At 38.2% G+C, this 20387-nt stretch overlaps 1 protein-coding gene across 9 annotated transcripts in view; it reads left to right on the plus strand.

Moving 5' to 3' along the window:
- The window catches only part of mark2b (MAP/microtubule affinity-regulating kinase 2b), a 68310-nt gene that overhangs the window by 39800 nt on the left and 8123 nt on the right, over positions 1 to 20387 (plus strand). For 4 of the 9 annotated variants that reach the window (XM_015033875.1, XM_015033881.1, XM_015033878.1 and 1 more), the window contains 9 exons: positions 599 to 701; positions 812 to 924; positions 1091 to 1165; positions 1925 to 1982; positions 2276 to 2427; positions 4376 to 4470; positions 9386 to 9526; positions 16837 to 17103; positions 19947 to 19973. In XM_015033875.1, the coding sequence (XP_014889361.1) occupies positions 599 to 701; positions 812 to 924; positions 1091 to 1165; positions 1925 to 1982; positions 2276 to 2427; positions 4376 to 4470; positions 9386 to 9526; positions 16837 to 17103; positions 19947 to 19973 (1031 nt within the window). The remainder of the gene's footprint in view (positions 1 to 598; positions 702 to 811; positions 925 to 1090; positions 1166 to 1924; positions 1983 to 2275; positions 2428 to 4375; positions 4471 to 9385; positions 9527 to 16836; positions 17104 to 19946; positions 19974 to 20387) is intronic. The other 5 variants (XM_015033880.1, XM_015033882.1, XM_015033879.1 and 2 more) reach the window with 4 other exon arrangements.

The raw sequence follows: 20387 nt of genomic DNA on the forward strand, positions 1-20387 counted from the left end.
TTTGGTCCTGATAATTTTTTGCCAGGGTGGGGGTTAAAGAATTTTTCCCCCCCATTTTTTTTTTTAATTTTTTTTTTTTTTTTTTTTTTAATCTCCAAAGTGCGGTGCAGAAAAAGTTTGAGACTTACCTTACAGATGCTTGAAAGTGCTTGAATTTTACTGTGGAGGGGGAGAATGTAAGAACCACCCCGTATATAAAAACAAACAAAAACAAGCCAAATTAGGAAATGTTCTGTACATTAAGGACAAGGTTATAACTTAAACGTAATCAAGAAATGCCGTACTCCGATCTAATGAAAGTGAAAATGAGCAGCATAATAAAAAAAAATGCATAATGTTCATGTGTATTTGTGCATAAATAAAAACAATAGATTGAATATAACATATAAAACTAAAGATTTTGCAGAGATGTGCAATTAACAATAGTGTTAGGTGAGTGAAAATGCAAATAACAGGGATTTAAACGCATGTTTTTTTGGGAGCAGTGATGGTTATGAAATCTGTCAGATACTGGGAGGAAGGATCTGAGGTAACGCCCTATTGTGCACTTAGGATGCAGCAGCTTATTTTATCCCTTTTTTTTTTTTTTTTACCCCAGCAGAAGATAATGAGGGACCGTTGGATGAATGTGGGCTACGAAGAGGACGAACTCAAACCCTACATCGAACCTCTACCAGATTACAAAGACCCCAGGAGAACAGGTACGTAGCAGATCCACCCATCTATTCTTCATTCCCCTTTTCACATACAGGGTTATGGTTACACAAGGAGCACAGCGTTTTAATCATGAATGATCTGTTGTTGTTTACAGAGAAAATGTTGCGGATGGGATATTCCCAAGAAGAGATCCAGGATTCTCTGCTGAACCAGAAGTACAATGAAGTGATGGCTACGTTCCTGCTTCTGGACTATAGGAACGCTGAGGTACTGACCTCTTCTCATGCTCACACACCAACCCTCTGTTCTCTGTTTTGTTTTGTAATAGAGTGACTTAGTAACTCCTTTCAGTATTTACATAAAAACATAAGAGCACCATTAGTCTTTTTGTGTTTGTGTCTCGGTGCCTGATGATGTTTTTCCTTCTCCTCAGCTGGATGAATTACCCCTCAAAGCAAGGCCAGGAAATGATCTAAGCAACATAAATGCCCCCTCTCCACCTCACAAGGTACAAATACACATATTAATGCTGCTATTTTATTTTTTACCTCTAAATCACACCTTTCCTCTTTGTAATTTCTGAATATATGGGCATTAAAGGGACACGGAGGCTGTGGGCCGTGGCTCTTTCTATAAAAATCTGCAGTAAATCTTGATCATTTCCATTTGCATGTTTATTTGTGTAATTAGCTTAATCTTTAAAGAGATGCGTAATCTTTAATATTAGTGAAAAACTGCCATTTTAAAAAATGCTGCAAACATTTGACACAGTACAAAGTAGTTGGTTTGCTTCTTTTTTTTTTGCCTGTTTTCCCTGTCCAAGTGTTTTTATCAATATGTTTTGTTGCGATTTATAATCCATTTTATTTAATGGTTTGATAGTTTTGTTTATTTATTTTGGATATTTAAAATGTGTTCCAGTTTCTGTGTTAAATATTTTCTGGAAATTAAATTTTTCGATTTTAGGGTGTGCTTTAATAACTATAGTTAAAAATGACAATATAATTTATCGTAGTAATTTCTGGGACAATTTAAGGTCCAGCAAAGTTGATCTTGACAGGCATAGTTACATACATTTTATTATTTTTAAAATTATTTTCTGTCTTTCTTTACTTAGCTTTTACTTCATCAAATCATTTCCTGCACCTGTGACATCCCATAGGAACTTCAGTTTGGTCAAAAAAACAAAAAAAAAAACAGCAGCAGCACAATAGTTTGACAGTATTATCTCACTGTAACATCGTCATGATTTGTTCCCTCTTCACAGGTACAGCGCAGCGTGTCGTCCAACCCGAAGCCTCAGAACCGCAGAACCACTGACCAGAGTGAGGCTGGTTTTTTTATCAGAGTTCATTAAAGTTAATGTGTGAAGGGGAGAAATGTGAATTGGGACAATATTACCAGGAAATTAGCAGGTTTAGCTAGCTGGTTGTTTGGAAAACAAATTAGCTCATCTTTGTGAGTCCCTTTGGTTTTTATTCTGTCCAGTTTTATGCGTAAAGCATTTATTTTGTAGATGCATTTAGTCGTGTTGTGGAAAACATTTAAGTTGAGTATAAATCGGTGTGATCCTTGACAAACAAGCTGCAGGTCTGACGCCGACTCTGTCTTCTCCTAGGCTCCTCCTACTCGAAGAGGGGAGGTCAGTCCGACAACCGCTCTACAACAGAGGATTCTGGGAGGAAAGGCTCGTCAGGCAGCTCCACCACCAAGGTGGGGGCCAGCCCTCTGGTCTCATCGGATCGTAAAAAGAGCGCCACGCCTTCCACTGTAAGACCCGCCAAACGCTGTGCTCTAATGAAACAACGAAAAAAATTCACTACATCTATTCATTCATGTGTTTTACTTAAACGGCACAACCAGAGTACAGATGTTTTCTGTTGTTTCTTTAAAATTGCTTCAACGTTTCTACCTTAAGATGTCCACTCTACTACTTTACAACAAAATGTGAAAAACTATTTCTGAAAAAGGATTCAGGATGTTTAATGTGTCCAGTTAAAGTCTTTTTTATTTTTTTGAATTCATTCCAATGCAATCCAGTCATATGAACACATTCAGATGTAAATACAGTCCACGTTCTGATTAAAAAATGCTAGTTGGTAAATGGTTGTCTAATAAATCATGTTGTGAGACTTTAGAGGATTAATTTCTTTTAAAAAGAAAACAAACAGATTCAAATATCAGCACAGGAAGCAGACAATGAACAAAAACAGAAGCACTGAGTCAGGAATACTTTCTATGTTTCTGTCAATGGCCAGGGAATAAAACAGCTTAAAAACAAAGTAGGGCTGAAACGATTAATCATGATGAATCACTTATTGAAACAATTGTCAGCTAATTTAGTAATAAAATCATCAAGTGACTCAAAAAAAGGTGAAAGAGCAGATGGAGCAGTAATTACCCTACAATTATACAAACATTTTGCATTTAAGATGAAAAACCTTAATTGTAAATATGTTCCACCCATAAATCCTCAAGTTGCACTTTAAAATTCTGTAAGAAAAAAAAAATTAAAACTTCCAATTGTTTGAAAAATATTCAACATATCAACCTTAAACTGTATCGATAAGTCAAGTAAAAAGGGCAGAGCTTTTCACACACAGAATTCTTTTTTACCTTCCTGAAAATGATCAAGCATTTTGGGCAATAATATTTATGTATTTTTTTTTTTTCTTTAAAAAATATTATTTATTTCCATTTTTATATTGTAAAAGATGAGCTTAAATTATTAAATAAAAAATCAGCAGAGAGTGCCAGTTTCATTTATCAGATAAATTGTCAGAATAATCAATAGAATAAATGATTACTAAAAAAAACCAGTGACTGCAGCGTTGGAACAAAACACTGAGCCTGGTATGACCCAGGAACAGTTTCTTCAGAAAGAGAGAGGACAAAATGTTACTGGCAGCAATGGCAGCTCTGTCTAAAAAGAAAAACTTTCTATGGGAAAGGAAAGCAAACAGAGTAGATAAAATAAGAGAAACTAAAGTAGAAGGCCATGCATACTTTCTATGAAGAGAGCAGAGAGTTTTTGGCAGCAGTGGTTCTTTCCAGTGCAAATCAATAACAATGTATATTGCAATCGACACGTGATCAATATCAGTCCAGTAGAATATTCAATCATTTCACTGGACTCTGATTCAGAACTGCACAGCATTCTGGGAGATGTAGGCAGAGGAAAGGCTTTGGCCATCTCTCTACCAGCTAAGGTAGGTTGGTGGAATCAACCAACTCGCCCAGCCTTTGGTTACCTAGCAACAACTCGCCCACCCTTTGGTTGCCTAGCAACAACCAGTTGAGTAACTTGCGCAGCAGCAGTTTCAGGTTTCACCACCATGCGTCATGACTGCTTAAAAATGGAAAACAACAACGTGGAGTGAAAACCAAACGGTCACGCAACCAATTTGGCAGTATTTCATATATTTAAAATGAAAAACCAATCAATAATTATTGATACTGACCGATAGGAAACTCTTATACCGTCATGTTTTTCAGTCATATTGTCCAGCCGTAAAATAGACGCCCAGCTGCTTACAGAAGCATTGTATCGAGTGTAGACATACTGGTATTTCTCTGCACTACAGTCATCAGCTGCATGACTGTAGTGCAGCCTCCAGTGTGTTTCAGTGAATTGTATCCCAATATGGAAATAAGAGTCCGACATGAAATACGAGCAGTCGCTCCGGTTCTAACGTTTCTGTCTTCTGTCCGTCTGCAGAATAGCATCCTCTCCACCGGTACCAGCCGCAGCCGGAACTCTCCGCTGGCTGAGAGAGCCACGCTTGGCACTGGCATCCAGAACGGCAAGGACAGGTACACAAACACACCGCTTGCTCGCAAAACAACACGGTTTCTGACAGACCACGGTACAAAAACACCCGCATACAGCGATCAAAAGGCAGTTGGTACCATTTCCCCGCCGCTGCACGCCGAGCAGGAGCGCGCTCACACCGGTTTGTGAATGAAGCCGCCCCTCAGCCACGTCGCTGACTGATCCCCAGACCTTGGCTGGTGCTCCGCAGAGCGCTGCCAGCTGGCGCAGGGAGGGGTAAGCCCTCCTGGACTCCAAAATCAGGCCCTCCTGGGAATTTAGGCCAGACCTCCAGTAGATTACAGATTTCCCCCATGATGCTGACATGGAGGCCCGGCAGTCAGAGCGGGCAGTTCGAGGGAACTGGACGGTAAAAGGAATCACAAGTCTGTAATATTAGGCTATAAAACCGGCTTCCCATGTTCTTCCTCTGGGATTGGGATACTCCCTCTCATTTTACTCTTCTAAATTTAGCTCACGCTTCAAACTCTTCCTTCTCAGTTGCTTCAGACTTTTCCAGTTTGGACAAAAAAAAAAAGTATTTTGTCTGCACTGGAACTACAAATTGATGATTGAAAGCAAATATTTGCCCAAATCGTCATTAAATTTTCCATTTCCCAACTCACTCATGTCCTCACACGCAGCTCATGCTTAACCAGCCATACGCTTTGTGTGCTTTCTCATGAGCTTCAAACATTAAGCCAAAACATAATCCCAACTGCGACGGTGTCATGGTTCATAACTGCTTTATTACTGTTCATGTTGTCGTTCTCAAATGACCCCTCTCAGTGCCAGCAGCGCTTTATCTACCGTAGCAGAAATTGAGCTGAATCTGTGCTCAGGGACTGACACATCTAAACATTTTCCACAGATTTTTGTCTTCTGATTCAGCGCTGCCTGGTGATGAAGGGCTCATTTCAGAGCTCATTGCTTTGTGTTTTTAAAGTCATGTGGGTCTAATTAGCTATGCTAGTTTCTGCTAACACAGTGGGGTTATCATCTGCTTTGTTTTTGAAGTTGCATTTGTTTGATTATCATTAATGCTTTTGAAGTTTGGGCTTTTTTTTTTTTTATTATTTTTTTACTTGTCTTACTCCTCCCACTGTCTCTCTCATCTTCATTCTCCCTCTCAACTTTTCTAATGTTCTTAATTTGGTTGTTTTTTTATCTTCGTCTGAGCGCTTATCCCTCTGGTCTCCGAGTCTTACTTTTCTCTGACTCCTCCTTTCTTGGCTTCCTTTAGTCCTCCTTGTCTTAATATTAATCTTTCGCCCCATTTCTACATTCCCTCGCTCTCTGTTTGAGATTAGCACCACTAGTGGAATATTAACCCTCTCCTTAATTTGTGTGGTCGGTGTTTATAGGCTTACGCAGCTTTAAACATAGTCATGGTAAAACGAAAGTACACCCACTCTCAGTTCTAGCTTTTTTCCTTCATATCAGGACCTAATAAAATGATCAAGTGTTGAAGGTATTTAAATCTAACCGCTGTATTAAAAATATGCAGCAGCTTACTTTCTGTATATGAAACAAGAATGAATGTGTTTAAAACTAAATTAAACTCCATTTAGGAGAACCAGCTTGGATATAGTCAATTTCTTGGCAACTATTCACACAAGTATCCAATAGTGCATATTTTTCTACTAGCTAAACTACATTTTTCTAATTGTTTCTAATTGTTCTAATTGAGGAAGTGCTGTTCACAAATTTGACCGTTTAACATGCTAGCTGGAGCTTGGACTTTATGGCTGTGTTCACACAGCAGGCAAATGGGACCCACATCAATTCTGACATTTTCTACCCCAAAAAGTCCAATTTGTGCCTCTTCTATATGTGGTACTAAATCGGTTATATATCTGATTGTTTTTGAAGTGTTTGCAGCCAAAAAGCTCATGTTGGCTTAACTGTTTTCATCATGTTGGCTTACACTAGCATGTTCTATAAACCCGATCTGTTCATTGAGACAACGTTTTAGTTTTGAAGACAAAATTAGCTTAAAAGCTAATGCTAGCTAATGCTAGAACCCAGACGCGGTAAATCCAGATGTAAAGACTAGCTGAAAAATATAAATATGAAAAATATGAAGGAAGTCTGTCACTGCAGTCATAGTGCTCACTACTTCTCTATAAAAACTGCAGTCAATTCTCCACAAGAGGTCACTGCTATTGTGCTTTCTTTTCTTTTATTAGCTTCTTTTGTTTCATGATTTTGTGAATCGTTGCTGAATAAACTTTAAATCGATACACAAACACTACGTCCATTATTACCCCCATAAACATGCACTGCTGTGCGACGTCAACGTTCTTCTTCTTCACGTGCGCGTCGCTTTTGGGTCGCAAACTATTCATACACAAGTCTGATTTAGTAGCATGAACAACTATTAAAATGAAAAATTTTATTTTTGCAAAAAATTAGAATTGCTCATCAACACCTGCTGTTGGATCATAGCTTTAGTTGTCTGTAAATCACTTTATAACCCTTCCCAGATTGATAGCAGTGAAGCCATTGCTGATGCCTCTCCGGCCTGGCATTGTGTTAAAACACAGCGGCGGCACACTTTAGAGCTGAAAACTTCCTAATCTCTTTCGAGATTGCCGTTGATGAAATTCATTTAATTCATATCACCTGGTTGCTGGTTTCCTTCTTAAATCTTACGAAAGGATTAGGGTTGAACAAACTCCACTAATTTCTCTCTCCTTTATGTAGTTTTATTTAAAGACCTGATAGCTTTTATTATGTCCTGATGTGTAAGACTCCAGAAATGAAAGCAGTGCTTTGTTTCTACCATCGCCAGCCTTGCTAATCCATATCGGAAAGAGAGAATTTCCCCCTCACTGTTACGTCTTTTTTCTGTGCAATAATCATTTGTTGTTTGCCTTCAGTCACTGTGCCTCTCTCTCTCTCTCACTCTCTGTCTCTCTCTCTCACGATCTCTTTCTCCGTCTCCCTGTGGTACCACTCTGAGAGAAAAAAAAAAACAAGAACACACACAGTACTCTCACTGTGTGTGTTCTTGTTCTTCTTTCTCTCACTCTGTCTCCATGTTAACACAGAGTTAGAGCTGTCAGTAATGTGCAGAGCTTTGTAGCATCTGGACAAGCTTGCTAATTAACACAGGGAAGGTAAAGAGATGGAAATAGAAAATGTTTACAAAGTCGAGAGTCTGAATCTGTTGATTATTCTGATGATTAATCAATTAATCGGATAAAATAAAATTATACATTTCATTTAACCACTTAAGCCTTTTTTATACAATATTAGGAATGCATTAAAGGATCTAAATAAACAACTAAATTCATTTTTTAGTTAAGAAAATAAACATCTTATCGCCTAAAGTGCAATATAATGCAGCATTTCTTTGGTAAATGCAAACCAGGTGAAGCTAAAACTGCAGCTTGAGGAGCTAAAACATATTTACAAAGATGTTTTTATTTTAAATGCAAAATGTATATATTTATTGTACAGTTTTGACTTAATTACTACTCTTAATATGCTTTATTTTCAGCAAATGGCCTACTCCAGCTAACAATTATTCGATTACTAAATTAGTTGAGGATTATTTCAATAATCGATTCATGCCTATGAATCGGATTAATCGTTTCAGCCCTAATCTGCTGCTTGACCTGATGGGAGTGTGAACACAGATTAAATCTATACTGCAGCACAGTCAGAGCTTAGGCAGTGCAATCACGCAACACTTGGGCAAATCTTGCTGCTAGTTGCTTTTGCAGTAGATATTTATCAGTAAATGTTGGTTTATGTTCGTTTACATGTGATCTTGCTAAAGTTTTCATATCCCTTGATAGAGGTGTCATTTATTGCCATATTAATATATTTAAATGATTGATTTTAAATAAAAAAACTACACCGATGGTATGATCGAAAATGCATCAATAAATATCAGTAAATTCAAAGATATGATTAAACAAAGCTGCTTTGTGCAGCTTGGTGATGTAAATCACACGTTTTGAAGTAGGCAGTGCCCTGAAAAAGCCTAAAATATGCATTATAATCTATCACATCTTTTGTCATCACTTTAGTACCACAAAACATTACGATAAAAGTCCAAGTACAAAAAGCCCACCCTTGAAGTTTTTCACATTTGTTTGATTACAACAACAAAATGCATTTCTGTCTGATTTCTTGTGGTATTGCAACACAAAGTGATGGATTTTAGTGACAATGTTGAGTTAAATTGGAACTTAAAACCGAATTGGATCCATTTGTGTTTAGCCGTTTCTACTGAGACGCCCTGTGATTGTGTGATTGTGTTGCATTAATGGGAGAAGATTGGAACAAGTTTTCAAGGGGTATGAATAATTTTTTTTTAGAAAGCTCTGGATGAGAAGCAAAATTGGTTGTTCAGTTTGTGCACAGCAGTCCCAAACAGTGGGCACAATAGACCGTAAAACATAGATGTTTTTGTCTCCCAACGTTTTGAGTTTTATTGCTTTGCACATTTCTGTCTCTCTTTGTCTCCATAAATTGCCTTCCTCTGGTGTGACGGCTCTGAATCGTCTAGAAGTTGGTCTTTTGTGTTTTTCTTTATGTGAAAAGATGAAAGCACAAAAAAACCTGTTTGATTGTGGTTTCTCTCTTTGTGTGGAACCGCACAGATGAAAACAAATGAAGACCAACTGTGTTTGTTGCATGCATCTCCTGTCCCTACTTATTTGTTTCTCACTTTCCTGTTTTTTTTTTTTTTTTTTTCCCATTTTTTTTTATTTTTAAAAATAAATGCTGCCTCTAACCATACTCCACCTCACTTCCCCACCCACCCTCACACAAACCCCGCCCGCTTGTGTGTGCAAACGCCCCATGCTGTGTGTGTGAATGTGTTTGGATGTGTTTCGCCGGGCGGGGTGTTCCTCCTCCTCCTCCTCTTCCTCTTCCTCCTTCCCTCCCCTCCCATGCCAGCCTAAACACTCCGGGCTCCCGAGCCTCCACTGCCTCAGCTGCCGCCGTCCTCTCCTCCACGTCCTCGCGTCCCCGCCACCAAAAGTCCCTGTCCTCCTCCAATCATCCATGCCCCTCTGACCTGCACGCACCTCGGCCCAGGCAAGTCTTTGCATCGCAGACACACAAACACACACCTTTCTACCTCACACCACTCTTCCTGGAGAGGACAAAGAGGAGAGATGAAGACGTATGTTGACACAATTTGGGACAAATTATTATTTTTTTTTGCCCCCCTCTGCTAATAATTTTTGTGGAGATGCATCGATCCGATAGTAACATCTGTATTGGTCCCAGTTAGGGATGCAAACAATTAATTGTCTTTTATTGGTTCATTAGATTCAAATTTGTTCCAGTCCATTAACTAAAAACGCCCATTTAGATCTTTCTGTTAGTGTTGCAGTTTGGCCTCCATCCAGTAGAGGGCAACACTGGTCATCACTGGAGCCAGTTGACAGAGGAACAAAGATGGTGGGGCAATAACAGGATGGTGAAGAGACATGGTCCAAACAGACTCCACTTTTGGACACAAAATGCATTTTATGCAGTTTTGTTTTGAAATGTAAACACTTAAACAGTTTCACCTTAATAAGAAACAGGAACCTAAAAAACATTATATTTGAGAAATAAGTCATTAATAAGGTGAGAAAATAACAATTTTATTCAGTCGGTATCTAATGCAGCTGAAAGTATGATGAATTATGTTTTTTTTCTTAATTTGGAGTATTATGAAAACTTTAGACCTTTATGTTACGGACAGACAGTCGATTCTCTTGATACTGGAGAAAACTCAAGTTTTTAAGAAAATGGCCTCTTATAATTAAGCATTACTCGATCGATGAGATCAGTCAACTTCAGATTAACTCATTAATCAATAACTTGCATCCCCATTGAAAAAAATTGGACTCTTGTGCAGAGTTGGCAAATAAATTTGTAATTCAGTACATTTACGTCTGTCTAAAGAAACATTTTAAGTCAGTTCAGCGCTGTTTTGTCTGTATCGGATTGGTATCGTCCAATACTGCACCTCAGATATCGGAAGTGAAAAAAGCGGATCGGTGCATCCCTAATAATTCCCCCTCACTGATGACTTTATCAATCAAAGCAGTTCTTCTTCCTGCTGCTCTGCTTGCATCAACCACAGAGTCAAGATGGGAGAAGACTTTGTTTCTCTAACGATCTCAGCATGTTTTCAGTCAACTTTAACCTCATCGTTGAGCAAACAAGCTGAAAAATAACCATTCTTACCTTCATCTTTACAAGTTAGCAGCTAACATGTTAGCGGTTGTGACTTTACATGTTTACAGCATCTCCACATTTTCTAAAACTGGCCATCTCAGACTCGCTGGTTCCCTAGCAACAGCCAGGAACTACACAGTCGAGTTGAGAAAACTGTGCCAGCGTGGGAATGTTGACATGGCTTGCTTTTTTTTCTTCTTTTTTTTTCTGCAGCTAAACAGGTGCTGTCAAATCACACTTTTTACTCGTCAGACCATAACTGAGCAGTCACACGTCTCAGATCAAGCTGAGCAGGTTTTTCTCCACACTCTGCCTCTAACGGGAAGCCTTGTTTATTATAGTGATTGGAGGAAAAAGACGTTTCTCCACACATTTAAGGGCTGGTTTTGGTCCAGATGTGGATTTTATACTCGGATTTTAGCTTATATTTCAAAATATGGGCATTTTTTAAAACACAAATTACATCTTTATTTCTACATAGCAGAAGAAAATTATTGCATGTTGCAGCTCTTATTAAACAAGGTTCTTCAAGGAGTTTTTGTAGATCCAGACGGCATCTCCAGTAGCAGTCTGTATCACAGCACATTTTATAAAGAAGTGTTGGTAGATTTTCAGGTTGAAATAGTCACATCTTCATACTATAGAGGACTTGTTTTCAGCACACCCAAATTAACCTATGAATCATCTCTTTATCATGTCATGAAGTTATTACAACTGATTTATTTTTGATTTTTCTAAATGCATTTAGATTCTTGTTAAATACTGACATGTTGTTTTTGTATAGAGAGAGCTTTTTTTCTGGCTATAAAACAAATATTCTGTTCTAAAAATATATTCTGTTCTGTTCTAATTTGTGTGAAAATTGTTGCAATACATCTTAATCTCAAACAAATTTGCCTGGGAAATCTTAACTCCATTACAAGAACCGCCAATCAGACTTTGCTACCCGCTTTCTGTGTCTTGCATTGTCTCGCTGTTGGCTCGCTTCCCCGCTCTCCCTGTGTGTCTCCTTGAGGGCCACTTTGATATTTTTCCTCTAATTTTCCCCAAACCACCGCCCAGTGTGACTCCCGGCGCCGATCGGGGAGATCCCGAACACTTTGGGTGCAGCTGGCTCAAATGTCAGCGTTAAACTTCCTGCAGAGCGAATGTCAAAGTGGCCCTCTGGCTGTCTGTGGTTCTGTCTCGTTCTGTTGCATGCGTCCTTCAGCCCTGAGCTCGGCCCGTTCAGAACCTGGTTGGGAACGCCGGAGAGAAGGTACCACTCAGACACTCGGACCGAAGCACGACTCACCAACAGGCAGAACATAATCCGCGCCTCTAACTCGCTCCCATCCGTAACGACCTGTCCAGTCATCCACAAGCTTCCAAAATGACTCGTTTTCTGACTGATTTTAAAGGGAGTTTAGCTTGTGTTACTTTTCTTTTTCTCTGGAGTTCTGCTCATAAATGGACCGCTGAAAAGCGCAGGTGTAATCTTAAACCAGAGGTCAGCGACCTTTCAACCCTGAGAGCCTTTGGTCCAACTAAACAAAATTTAATTGGAGCCTCAACAGCATCACAATCGAAACAGTCTTTATTGTCACACAAAGGGGACATTTGAGTGTAAGGGTTCACATAAAAATAAAGTTTTTGGTGTTAAAAACAAATATATATATGAAGCTTTATAGATCAATAACAATAATAGTAATAATGACATACTGCACATCAAAGCAGAAAAAAACCAATGTGCATTAACAGCGGAAATGTTTAAAAATTAGTGAGAAAAGAGTTGGTGATGAAACAAATTAGCTTTATATTTTAAAAACATTTACTATTGGAAAAAAAATAAAGAAAATCCTTAAACTTTTACACAAAAGCAATACATTTTTATTTTATTTTTTACTTTAAATAAATTTTATTCAATTGTGTCAACAACAAAAAAAAGTACAAATTTTGCAACAAAAAGTCAAAAAAGTGACATAATGAACAAAGATATTCCTTACTCTGTTGGGTTGGTGTCATTCTTTCTGGAAATGCTTTGCATACATATATTGCATGAAAATAGCAAGCATTTTATTTTAAAGCGGCAATCGTTTAGCATTTTTGACCAAAATTACAAAGAGCTGAACTGGAACGACTCGCTTGTATTGTCAATTACTGAGATATTAAGAAAATTATTCTTAGCGCTGAGGTCTTTTTCCCATTTTTGTCCTATATTTGTTCAGTTGTTAGTTTGTTGAATGCTAATCTAGTGTAATATAACATCACTTGCTTGCTTTGTTATATAAAATATTCAATAAATGTAGAAAAGAAAAAGTTGAGAGCTACAGGTCGTAGCCTGGTGTTCCCCAAATTTTGGCCGGCTGCTCCGGCTGCAGTCCTCACACTGAGGCACATTTGTCTTCATTTTTTAATTCCTCGCGTCCAGATTAAAAATATTCTGTGTGAAAAGGGACTCCAAGTGCACAGGGTGTCCAGAACGCCTCCTCTTTGTGTTAATTTTTGCACCTGCAGTCAACACAGCAGCTGGTAGCTGCTCATTTGTCTCTCATTTTTAGAGCTGCGCTATTTCCTCTTCCTCAAAGCTGCTGATCTGAAACCGAAGGTTTCTTCGAGAAGCGTTTCGAAAACCTGCGGGGTTTTCTGCATCTGAAGAAATTGGGGAACGGTTGGAGAGGTTAAACGGGGTCAAGGAGGAGGAAACGCTGTGTGGCTGCAAAAAAACAGGAAGTATAGAAGAGTTGCAAGTCTGTAAAGTCAGATAGCTACCTGGTTATAACAAGGTTGACTTAAATTATACATTTAGCTCCAATTCACTTTAAATAACATCCAATAAAGAAACCAGTTAGTTTAAATAAATCCAGATTAATCTATTTCTGCACAATAAAATAGTCAGATTCATATTCAATACCATACAGTCAAATTTGATATAAATTCAAACACAGTTCTGTCAAATTCAGTTAAGTAACGAAGACCTTACATGTGGCGACTGTGGGGGGGAAAATACTTCATTTTAACCAGAGGAAGATTATCCACACACAAAACAAACCACTGGACCAGGAGTACTTTCAGATTTCCTCTGAGAACACACTGTAGGAAAATAAATTACTGAGCCAGGAAAGGAAAACCCAGTAAATGAAGTGAATAGAAACATTGAGCCAGGAGTACTTTCCATGCAAAGAAATAACAGTTTTATAGCAGTGATTTCATACGCTTAAAATTAATCCACTAATAAAAAAATAAATAAACATATTGCAGCATATTCAGGTACTTGATCTGTTTTTTCCCCACCACATGGCCTTTTTTGAGTCTGTATGCTCCAGTTAACGATTAATCAATTACTAAATTAGTTGATGATCGGAGTATACAGACTCTAAAAAGGACATTTGGTGGAAAAACATTCTAGGAAAAAAAAAAGAATAAAAAGTAATGTTGTTGATTAAATCAGGAACTATTTTCAGCCGTTGCTGTAATCATAATAACAGAGCTGTTGATGCAAACCTGTGAGGAAAATCTGAATTTTTAAAGTTTTTCGAATTTAAAAACTTGTTTGCAGCATAAAAATGTCGCATTAAGACTGAAACGACAACAACACCGTATTAATTGCAGCAAGTTATTGAGACACAGCAGCAGCTTGTTGTAACTCAGGATGTTGCAGGAGCTTTATTAAAACGTTTTCCCTGTCGGGTCTTTACTGATGCTCTTGTGCCGTCTGCTTGTGACGGGATCAGCTGAAGGTTAATTTGATGCTAACTGCAAAGAAAACCTGCAGTTGTGCCCGCATTAGAAACGATGCTGCAGCTCCATTAACCTCTGCCCACGCCACATTGGAGACACGGATTCTCTTGATGCTAACACACATTATCTAACCCAAATCGCATCATTTCCATTCACAGAACCACTCAACTAATCTCCCCGATCCAGCCTGTGTTGTTTACGTCGAGTGTTTTATTTTTTTCCATTTCATCTAACTGATGCTGACTGATGTGCTGACGTTCTTCTCTTGATCTCCGCTCTGGATTGAGCTCTAAGTTTTGTCGAGGGGGCTGGAGAGGACTGCTTCGCTCTCAGACTCGTTATGTAATCCGTCTCTGGCAGAAAGCCGTAGTTATGGGCGACGGCAGGGAGGCTGATGGGTGAAGCAGCTGAGAGCGGCACAGAAACGCTCTGAGGTGATCCAGATGATCAGACATGGTTTTTATTCAGTCTCTAACCGCTGAGAAGATTAATTTAGCTAGAGTAATTTAAGGTGCTTGAAATCCTTGAAAATGTTTGAATGTCAGTTAAGGTGCTTGATATTAAATCTGCACAGTTTTGTTAATAAAGTGCAATCTAACGTTTGATTAAAAGCTTAAATTTAGAAAATGTTACAGATGAAACCAGATATTTTAAAAAAATATATTTTTCCTCGCTGTCTGAAGTTAAAATGGACGAAAATTTAATTGTTTTAGGTTAGTTAGAATTACCAAAATTATTTTTCTTTGCTAAATGGCAGAGATTTTGTCATAAGCTTCTTTGTATATCATGTTTAAGTATTTAAAAATTTTCTTTTTTTGAATTGTTTCAGTGTAATCAACATTTGTTATTCCAAACATCTCAATGACTTATTAGTCTGTATAATTGAAATAAAGGTTGGATTATATTTTATACATTAAACATAAGTAAAATTGAGGGACTTTTTTTTGTTAAATAAAATTAGTGTTTCATTCTCAGGCCAGTCAGGAGCTTACAGGGCATGTCAGAGATGTTTAATTTCATTCTATTTTATTTTTCTTTGTTCCTGCTGTAGAACAAAGTCTTGTAATAATGTGACCAGTCAAACGGTAATAAATTATATGATATTTAATCTTTTTAGTGAATTTTTATAGTTTTTAATGCCAAAGTGTGGTGCTGGAAAAGTTTGAAAACCTACCTTGAATTTTACTGTGGGAAAAGTGTTATTTACTTTTTTTTTTGTTTCTGTAAAATCACCAGGTTTCCAAAACATTTTCTTATATGTAGATATTTTATTCTTTGTTGGTCTTGAGTGATTGAGGCTTCATCTCCAGCTCACTGCTGCTCCTTTGTCCTTTGTGTTTGTGCTTTAAGCTCCTCTTTTAAAAATAAACATTTCAAGTCAGTTCAGTAATGCTCTGCTGTATCGAATCGATATTTGCCGATACTAATCCCCAGATATCTGTATCGGACGTGAAATGAGGCGCTTTTCCACTAGACCGTCTCTGACTGGTACGGTCTCTGTCCGTCGCGGTCAGATTCGTTTTCCATTAGCAGAACCAGCGCGGCTCGGCCCGCATGAGCTCAGAATCTGATAGCAGAACCAACCAGGCTACGGCACAAAAACCATTTTGATTGACAGCTGATCACAATCATTGATTGTCTCTTGATTTACGTCACTGAAAACTCAAAAAGAACCTTCAGTGCTTAGCTTTGGACTGTAGACAAGCCGTCTGTCAGTCAGATTAATTAAGTTTAGTTCAATTAGGAGTAAGTTTTGCATCAGACTGACCATGAGTTAGCAGCGCAGCTAACTGCTACCAGCTAGCCGCTCTGAAATATGTACCTTCTGCCTGCATTACCTAAGTCCAAAAGGTAGCACATTTTAAAAATAAAGATCCAGAATGTAAATATGGCGCAACAGTCTTTATGTTTGGGCCAGCAATTAATTTCCGAGACAAAATGAAATATCTGGGTTTAGTTTAGTCCATCAGAACCAGAACCTCGAGGTTCTCCGTCAGCAGAGAGTTGACCACAGCTGCTGCGCTCGCGTCCCACCCACCGTTACGAGGAACGGCGCGTCTAACAGAAAAGCTCACTACCTGGTTAAAACCGAACCGCGCGTTAACCGGTCGGAGCGCGACGTGCCAGTGGAAAAGCGCCTGAAGTGGATCTGTGCATCCCGACCTCCACATGCTAATAAGCTTTAGCTCAGTGTTGGAGTGAAAGTTTCCTCAGACTGAAGATCAAAACTGTGTGCCAGTGAGTCGCTGACCCGACGTGACCTCATCAGAATACTGACTGTAAAACCAAAGTGAAAGGATTTCCAGTGTTTTTCTAACTTGTTTGTCTTCCTTGTTTTTCACCTCTAAATTCTGTTCATCGCCTCCCACTTTTCTCCCTTATCACACCACTTTCCCTTTTTTTCCCCCCCCCCCTCTTTTTTTTTTTTTTTTTTCCCTTCTTCTCCTCTGCAGTGCCGCACCGCAGCGGCCGCCCGGTGCCTCCCCGTCTGCCCACAACATCAGCAGCTCGACCGTGTCGGACCGCACCAACTTCCCCAGAGGCGGGGTCATCCGCAGCACTTTCCACGCGGGCCAGCAGCGCGGCGCCCGCGACCAGCAGGGCTCCGCCTACCCCGGCGGGCCCGCGTCCCCGTCCCTGTCGCACGGCAACAGCCAGGCCCGGCGCGGCCACGGGGCCACGGGGATCTTCAGCAAGTTCACATCCAAGTTTGTACGAAAGTGAGTCGTCGTCTTTGTCGTTGTCGAAAGATGAGCAGGTTGAGGTTCGTCTCCGTTTGCAGCTTCAGAGGAAGGAAGTGAAACAGGACGGATGTTGAGTAGAAGGTTTACAGGCAGTGAAGTTATATTGGTAGTTGGTATTTAAGCACCAGTTGAAGACGGCTGAGGCGGGATGTTCTTTACAGGTTATTTAACGGGCCAGTTTCCTGCCAGAATTACAGCACTCTGCACCGTCACAGCGCTGCTCAGGTGGAAAAGGAAAGCAGCAGCAGCTGCTCTGTAATCTGGGCTGGAGCTGCTCTCACCAGCCAGTCATTTTGGTTGTGGTCCAGTTTCTTTTTATTTTGTTTTATGCAGTTGTAGAGGATTTATCATAGAGACTGAAGGGTTTTTTTTTCTTTAAACTAGAAACATATTGTCAGTAAGTTGCTGATTTTGACTGTTTAAACCTCATAAGGCCAAGAACGAATTAATAGTCACAAAAACGTCATGCTAACAATAATAAGGGCAGTGACTTTTATTATAGCATTAAAATCAGAATTATAGGAACATGGATTTTTAAAGCAATACAATTAGAAGATCCATTTCTGTTTTGTTTTTTTTCTTTAAGGCGGTAATATATTATTATTTCAAATGTAGAAGCATTTATGATTTACTGAAAAGAAATAAAACAGATTAATAGTAATAAATGATAAACTATATGAATTATAATTTATTAAAAATCTACTGAATATCAAATTATTAACACTTGCAATTGTAATATTTCGCTTAATTATATTTATGTAGTTGCATATGAATTGAGAAATATTAGTGTTATAGAATTTGAAATAATTACAGTAACATAAACAAATTGGATAATCTAAAAAAATAATTAATACAAGTAGAAAATGAATGTGAATAATCATAAAGAATGAATAATAATAATGTTATAAAATGTAAAATTGAATAAAATGACATCTGAACCTGAAAATGAAAGTTATATTAGTAATAATGCAGCTGTAATATAGAAACATGATAGTAATATTGATTATATTAATACAAATGAGCAGTTCTAATAACAAAACTAAATTACATTAAATTCATTAAATAAATGTGAAAAATAGTATAACTTTATAACTCCTAAAAATTAATAACTAATAAATAGTGATAAATAGTATGACACTGATGGCATAGAAATTATAATAATTAGTGACTTTAATACTAACCACTAATATAATAATAATAATAATATAAGTATGTCTGTAAGATACTTATAATATAAATATTATATAAACATAATAGTTATACTATAACAATTTACAGATATTATTATAATATAAATAAATCTAAAATAATAAGTGAATGGAAAATGTATAATAAAAACAAATATTAAGAAAGTCACTGTTAACTAGATATAATTAAACATTGTGTAGTATTATATATATTTGATTCCATATAAAGTCAAAGTTGATCAATGAGCAGCGAGTCCTCATCACCAGGCCTCATTATGAACACGGCGACTTTAGTTTTACCCTTAAAGGAACATAAATGAAGTATTTCTTCAGATTTATCGCGGTCTGAGTTCTGCTGGGTCATTCAGGTGTTTCTAAGCATGAGGCCTGCGTTTTGCTCGTCCTCATGGAAACACACCGTGTGTGTTTGTGTGTACGAGGAGGAGACGGAGGTACAGCCGCTCTCCAGGCCTCCCACTCGGCGTATCCATGGTTACGCCGGAGATATCGTTTCTCCCACAACTATAAATACCGCTAGTGGGGACACCTTGACACACACGCTCACACACAAACCCGGTCAGGAAAGCAGGAAATCGCAGCACCCAACCATCACCGCCATGCTTGTTCTGGAGTCTCTGTCTGTGTGTTTACAGATGAGGTTGTTGCTGTGTGTGTGTGTTTTTTTTTTTTTATGGGAATGTTTTTGTTCTCTGCTGCACGGTTGACCTTCTCACCTCACAAACGCTTAATTTCAGGAATAACCAGGACGGCCGAGTTATGTGGAGGAGAGTTTCATCTCGCTTTGTTGAGGCAGAGCAGAAGGGCTTTCTACGACAGAGTGTTAGGGCCACGGCAAGAAAATGACAAAGAAATCAGATTATGAGAAAATTATGAGAATGAAGACGTAAAATTGAGAATAGCCATATTGCGAAAATAAACTTGCATGAGAATAATGTCAGTTTTGAGGGTAAACAATATTACATGTTGCAAGAATAAAGTCGTACAAGAATAAAGTTGAAATAATACGAAATTAAAATCGTAGTATTACAAGAAAATGAAATAAAATTACAAGAATAAAGTTCTAAAATTTAAAAAAAATAATCAAATAAACTTGTACAAGAACAACGTCATAGTTTTACGAGAACAAAGTCGTACAAAATAAAAACGAAATAACACGAGAACAAAGTCGTGGCATCACAAGAATGAAGTAATATAACGACTTTATTCTCATATTTACTCTTTTATTATTGCAACTTTATTCTCGTATAACTGACATTATTCTCGTAATTTTATTACTTTATTCTCATATTATAACTGGTAATATTATGCCTTGTAATTTTATTTCTTTATTTTACGACTTTATTGTCATAAGTAAATTTTTTAGTTTCATTTTGTCGGTATGGCCCTTTAACTCCGTCGTAGGTTTTAGATTCAGACGTGCTTTAAAATCCCTCTAACGTCATTGGTTCACCTTTACTCACTTTATGCAGGAATACTGATGTTTTGTCTGTTCATTTTTTTTTTAATCCTGAGGACAGTTTATCTTTTTTACAGTAAAGTTGTCAATGCGTACGTTTTATACATCCAATTTTTTTTGTCTTTCTTTCTTTATCCCTCTTTTGTTTTTTGTAGAAATCTCTCATTCAGGTTTCCAAGAAGGTAGGCAACAAACCTGACGTTAAACATAACCCCTTGATATATTTTTACACGTATATTTTCCTCTTTATATATATTACACATATATATATTTATTCCCTTTATTTTTATTTTTTTTTTTGGTGTTTTCGTGCAGCTTTTTTTGTTCGGATCTTCCTTTTGTTGCCTTCCTGTTTTATCTGTGGTTTGGCCCCTTTTTTCCCCCTGAGTTTGAGTGCCGTGTTTTGGCCAGATTTTATTTATTTTATTTTTCTTACTAACATCCCTGTCACTCACCAAGCCATCATCATGCAGCATAACACTTCTCCTCTCTTCCTCTTCGTCCTGCCACCGTCCTTCCCATCCACCTCATCCTCGCCCCCCCCCCCCCCTTCTCCTTACCACACCGCCGGGACGCGGGGGGGGCCGGGCCCTCTC

This window comes from Poecilia latipinna, unplaced genomic scaffold, assembly GCF_001443285.1.
Source record: "Poecilia latipinna isolate Pla-1442-1.1 unplaced genomic scaffold, P_latipinna-1.0 Scaffold281, whole genome shotgun sequence".
NCBI lineage: Eukaryota > Metazoa > Chordata > Actinopteri > Cyprinodontiformes > Poeciliidae > Poecilia > Poecilia latipinna.